Here is a 4756-nt window from a genome sequence, read left to right as displayed (position 1 = left end):
GGCGCATGTTCAGGAGGTGGCTGCTGCAGCTCCATTTCACGCGCAACAATGGGTTGAGTCGGCTCTTGAAGGACAGTTTCCGAACCTTCACTCATTGTTGCCATGTGTGGAGTTGCAACAGGTGTCGGCACCACAGTCTCAGGGATTGTCGGTGCGGCAACAACAGGTAGTGAAAAGAATGGCTCCTGAGTCATCGGATTAGGTGCATGCACCCTCTTCTCCTCAAGATCAACTTTTCGAGCTACCTTGCTCCCCCTCATCATTTCGTCCTCTAAGAAGACGACGTTTCTTGTTTCCACAAACTTTGTGTATCTGTCTGGACAGTAGAAACGAAAACCTTTTGATCTTTCAGGACAGCCAATGAAATGGCAACTTACTGTCTTGGTATCAATTTTGCAATATTTGGGTTAAACACTTTGGCCTCAGCTAGACTCCCCCACATCCGCAGGTGTTGTAGAGAGGACACTCTTCTTGTCCACAGCTCGTGCGGTGTTTTGGGCACCGACTTGCTTGGTACTCTATTGAGAATGTGAATGACGGTTTTTAATGCCTCCATCCACAATCCCAATGGTAATGTGGAATAACTCATTATACTGCGCACCATATCCATAAGGGTACGGTTACGCCTTTCAGCTACTCCATTTTGCTGAGGCTCGCCCGACATTGAATACTGGGCAACTATTCCAGTCTCCTGTAGGAACCTTGCGAAAGGTCCAGGGACTTGATCGTATGGGGTGTGCCGACCGTAGTACTCTCCGCACGGTCGGATCTTACTATCTTTATTTTTTTTATCATGCTGATTTTCAACTTCAACCTTGAATATCTTAAATTCATCCAACGCTTCTGACCTTTCTTTTATTGGATAAATGTAACCATAACGGGAGTAATCGTTTGTGAATGTTATGAACGAATCATAACCATCCACACTTTTCACAGGAAATGGTCCACAAATGTCTGTGTGAATAATTTCTAGTGTGTTGGTGCTACGTGTTGCACCCTTTTTGATTTGTTTTACATATTTTCCTTTAACGCAATCTATGCATTGCTCTATTTCTGAGAACTCTAATGGAGGAATAATTTCTGTTTTAACAAGTCTTTCTATTCTCCTCCTCGAAATATGGCCCAAACGACAGTGCCATAATTTCGATGATTCATGAGTCCTCTTTCTTTTCTTTTGTGCTTTCTCCGACGCGGCAATATGTTCATTCACTTGACACACAGAATATACTTTTTCACGTATGGATAATAAATAAAGCTCATTGTGAAGCAAGGCAACACCCACACAATCATTATTAAAACATATGTCACACTTGCCATGTCCAAAATGACATTCATAATTAACTTTGTCCAAACGTGAAACACTAATCAAGTTTCTGTGTAATGAAGGAACATAAAACACATCTCTAAGCAGATCGTGAATCCATCGGGAAGCTCCAAGGAGATGTCGCTGACAGCTTCTACGTCCGCTTGGACTCCATTTACAACTTCAATGCATCTTTCGTTTCTTTGCGTAGTCCGCGTCGAAAGGAATCCCTGTAAAGAATTTGCAACATGGACAGTTGCACCAGAGTCAATCCACCAAGTAGATTTGGAAAACTGTGTATACAAGGATTCATTTACAAAAGAAATGGAGTTTATACCATTCTTTGCCATGATTGACTTTAGCCATGCCGGGCAATCTTTCTTGTAATGCCCGGTCTTTTTGCAGTGGAGGCATGTATCTTTATCCACTGGAAAAGATTTTTGCTGATGCTGATGTTGCATGGGAGCTTTACCAGGTGGTTTTGAAGGGGAACTTTGATTGCCTTGATTGAAGTTCTTTTTCTTGTTATTCTTCACATAGTTCAGAGAACCACCATATGCGGATTTAATTCTGTCCTCTTCTTAGACACACATGGCTATTGTCTTTTCAATGTCCCACCGCTCTGGCTTCATATTGTAGTTGATAACAAAGGTGTCAAACTCTTTTGGCAGTGAAGACATAACCAGATGAACAAGCATTGCAGGCTTAATCTCTAGATCAGCATCCATGGGCTTCAACTTAGATGCCATGTTGCTCATCCTGAGGATATGCTCTCTTATGCCATGTCCTCCTCCTGTGTACTTTTCTGTCACTAGTTGCTTTAGCAGCTGGGTAGCATATATCTTCGAAGAACTAGTGAACTGGCTCTTTATTTTTTCAAGATACTCCCCTACGGAAGCACACTCTGCAATTGAGCCCATAATAGCGTGCTCAACTGTGCTCTTTATAAAAGCCATGTACTTTTTGTTGGCGGTGAGCCACTTTTTGTTCTCGAGGGTGTATGACATCTCCAATGGAGCATACTTTCTTTTATTTTTCTCCCAAGCATCATCATCATCTTTCACATCCCTGATTGGCTCTGTAGGCTTTGGTGGCTGTGGAGTGTTAACCACCCAGTCCACCTCAGCACAGACAAAGGCCAGGTAAACTTTTTTTCTCCACTCAATGTAGTTGTCACCCCTGAGGGTTGGCACGTCCTTGATGCATCCAAACAAGTAGTACCCTCCTGAAACCACAATGACGTGGGAAGATAACAACAATTGCATGCATTAATCCAACGTTGGTCAAAATTGATACATACAACTGTTTGTGCAATTTAATCTATATCACCGTTGGGCAGAAAATAGAATTAAATGCAGATATTAACCATTAATTATGATCATGCTATTAATGCCGTTGGTCAAGAAATATAACAGGATCACAATTATCATAAAACACTTTTAATCATGTTCTTTTGATTTAAACAATACTTTAAAACTATTTGCAGCGGAAACTATGAACAAAATTCATTACATTATACTTTTCAGAAGCATTATTTTGCACTTTTCTATTTCCTCAAACAAACATCTCGTTGGTTCGGTTTGAATAGGAGAAAAAATAATAGCAAAATGTGCAAAAACTGGACTAAAACTGTTAAGAGATGCTTCTGTAAAAAAAAACATTTTTGAGCACTTTCCACTTATCTGGCCCGAGGCCAGCTTCTCCTTCGCGCATGCCCGGCCTGCGGCCAACTTCGGCCCGCCCAGCCCACGAATTCCCTTCGCGCGCGCAGCGGCCGAGCTTCCCTCGCACAGCGGCCCAAGGCCTCTTTTGCACTCGTGGCCCACGGCCCACTCCTGTGCACGCCAGGGTCAATCTGGGCCATTGGTTTGAATCGGACGGCCGGGTGCATCTTTCGTTCACATAAAACGATCCCGGCCCCAAAACCTAGCCGGCCGAAAAACCCTAGCTTTTTCTTTCCTCCCCTTTGCTCTTCTCTGGCGGCGGCGGCGGCGGGAAGACTTTCGGCCGGAGCCGACCCACCGGGTACACCGACCCGCGCCGCCGGCGACTCCTCTGCCCCTACCTCCTCTCTCCTGTCCTTGCTTGCGGCGCCCCCCTGGACCCCTTGCCGGCGCGCGCGGGCACCCAAAGGTGCGCGCGTCGCTGTCAAGGGGCTTAGTGGCGGCCGCCTCTTTGCCGGCGTCCATCGACGGCCAGTGACCTCTTCTCTGGCGGCGCGTGGCCATGGTGACAGGGGGCCGACAGCCTCCCTCTATTCTTCCTCGCGTAAGGTTAGGGAGCTAGGGTTTTCACCTTTTGCTTTTTAGTTTTTCTTTTGCTTTCTTTCTCTTTTCCAACGGATCTACAACTCTTAACAGTTTGCTCTGATACCAATGTTATATCCTAGAAACATCTAGGTGTAGATCTTAGCTGGTAGAAAACTATTTCTGCGATACACGTTGATTCGGGTATGGGGATTGAGAGAGAGAGAGAAGGGGAAAGAGGAGGGGTACCTTCTCCTTGACTCGACGACGAGCTCGACGGTGCGGTCATGTCGACGGCGTTGACCGGCGGCGAGGGCGAGGTGCGGACGGCGGGGAGCGACGGCGGCGGCGGAGCTTCCCGTCGCTTCTGCGCAAACCCTAGATCGGTCTTGGGGTTGTCGGTGGGGTGGTGGCAACGCAGACGAACCTCGTAGTGCGTGCCCCAGTCCCCACCTCTTTATATAGCGCATCGCGACAGGGGCCCGACAACCATATTGGGTTGGGCGCCCCCGATCAGGGCGCGTCAGATCTAGGCCCGGTGGGCCGTTGGGCCCACACGGTGGGAGATCACTCTAACACATATCCCCTGCATATTCTCATTCGTGAAACATGTATTCCCTCCGTCCCGAATTAACTGACTTCGAATAGCTAGCTCAACAGAAAATCCGGCAAAAAGGTCTATTAATGATGCACATATGAACTACAGGACTGCAGCTGAAACAAGTAAACCCTTTTCTTCAAAGAAGAAATTGTATCTAGCCTGAGAAAACATGGGGCCGTTAGCTTCGGCTTGCTAATAAGGAGAAGATGATGTCATCAATGCCTTCATTTTTTGCAGTAGTTATTTAGAATTGTTTAGTTTTTAATTAATAAGTATGTTGTCTATGTGCGACCACTATAATCCCATCAGATGGTAGACTTTGTGTTCCCCGTTCATGCGACGCGTGCCATCATGATCTAATGATATCTATAGATACACCATAAAAGAAGCAGTACGTTTCACTTTGTCTTCCGTTGCAATTCACATGACACTACTTGAACATCACCTGGATATTTGCTGAAGATAAACAGTATATATAGCCGCAGCATATAATTCAGCACACACCGATGCTTAACAGGGAGATGAAGCTGCTGCTCAAGAGTACAGGAAGCCAACCGTTTGAATATAATCATAAAGGAAAGAATGCTCATCTGCAACCACACCAAG

General features: G+C 45.8%; 1 protein-coding gene across 1 annotated transcript; it reads right to left on the bottom strand.

Moving 5' to 3' along the window:
* Positions 1–1262: 1262 nt before the first annotated feature.
* On the bottom strand, positions 1263–4119 carry LOC100835042. The gene is made up of 3 exons (XM_024462781.1): positions 3799–4119; positions 1641–2528; positions 1263–1533 (listed from the first exon to the last, which is right to left on the bottom strand). Exons 1-2 carry the CDS (start codon positions 3836–3838, stop codon positions 1885–1887), a joined length of 684 nt encoding a protein of 227 aa, XP_024318549.1. The 5' UTR covers positions 3839–4119; the 3' UTR covers positions 1263–1533; positions 1641–1884.
* Between the last annotated feature and the right edge of the window lie 637 nt (positions 4120–4756).

Source organism: Brachypodium distachyon, chromosome 4, assembly GCF_000005505.3.
Source record: "Brachypodium distachyon strain Bd21 chromosome 4, Brachypodium_distachyon_v3.0, whole genome shotgun sequence".
In the NCBI taxonomy this organism is placed as follows: Eukaryota; Viridiplantae; Streptophyta; class Magnoliopsida; order Poales; family Poaceae; genus Brachypodium; species Brachypodium distachyon.
This window is presented reverse-complemented; position numbering and strand designations above follow the sequence as displayed.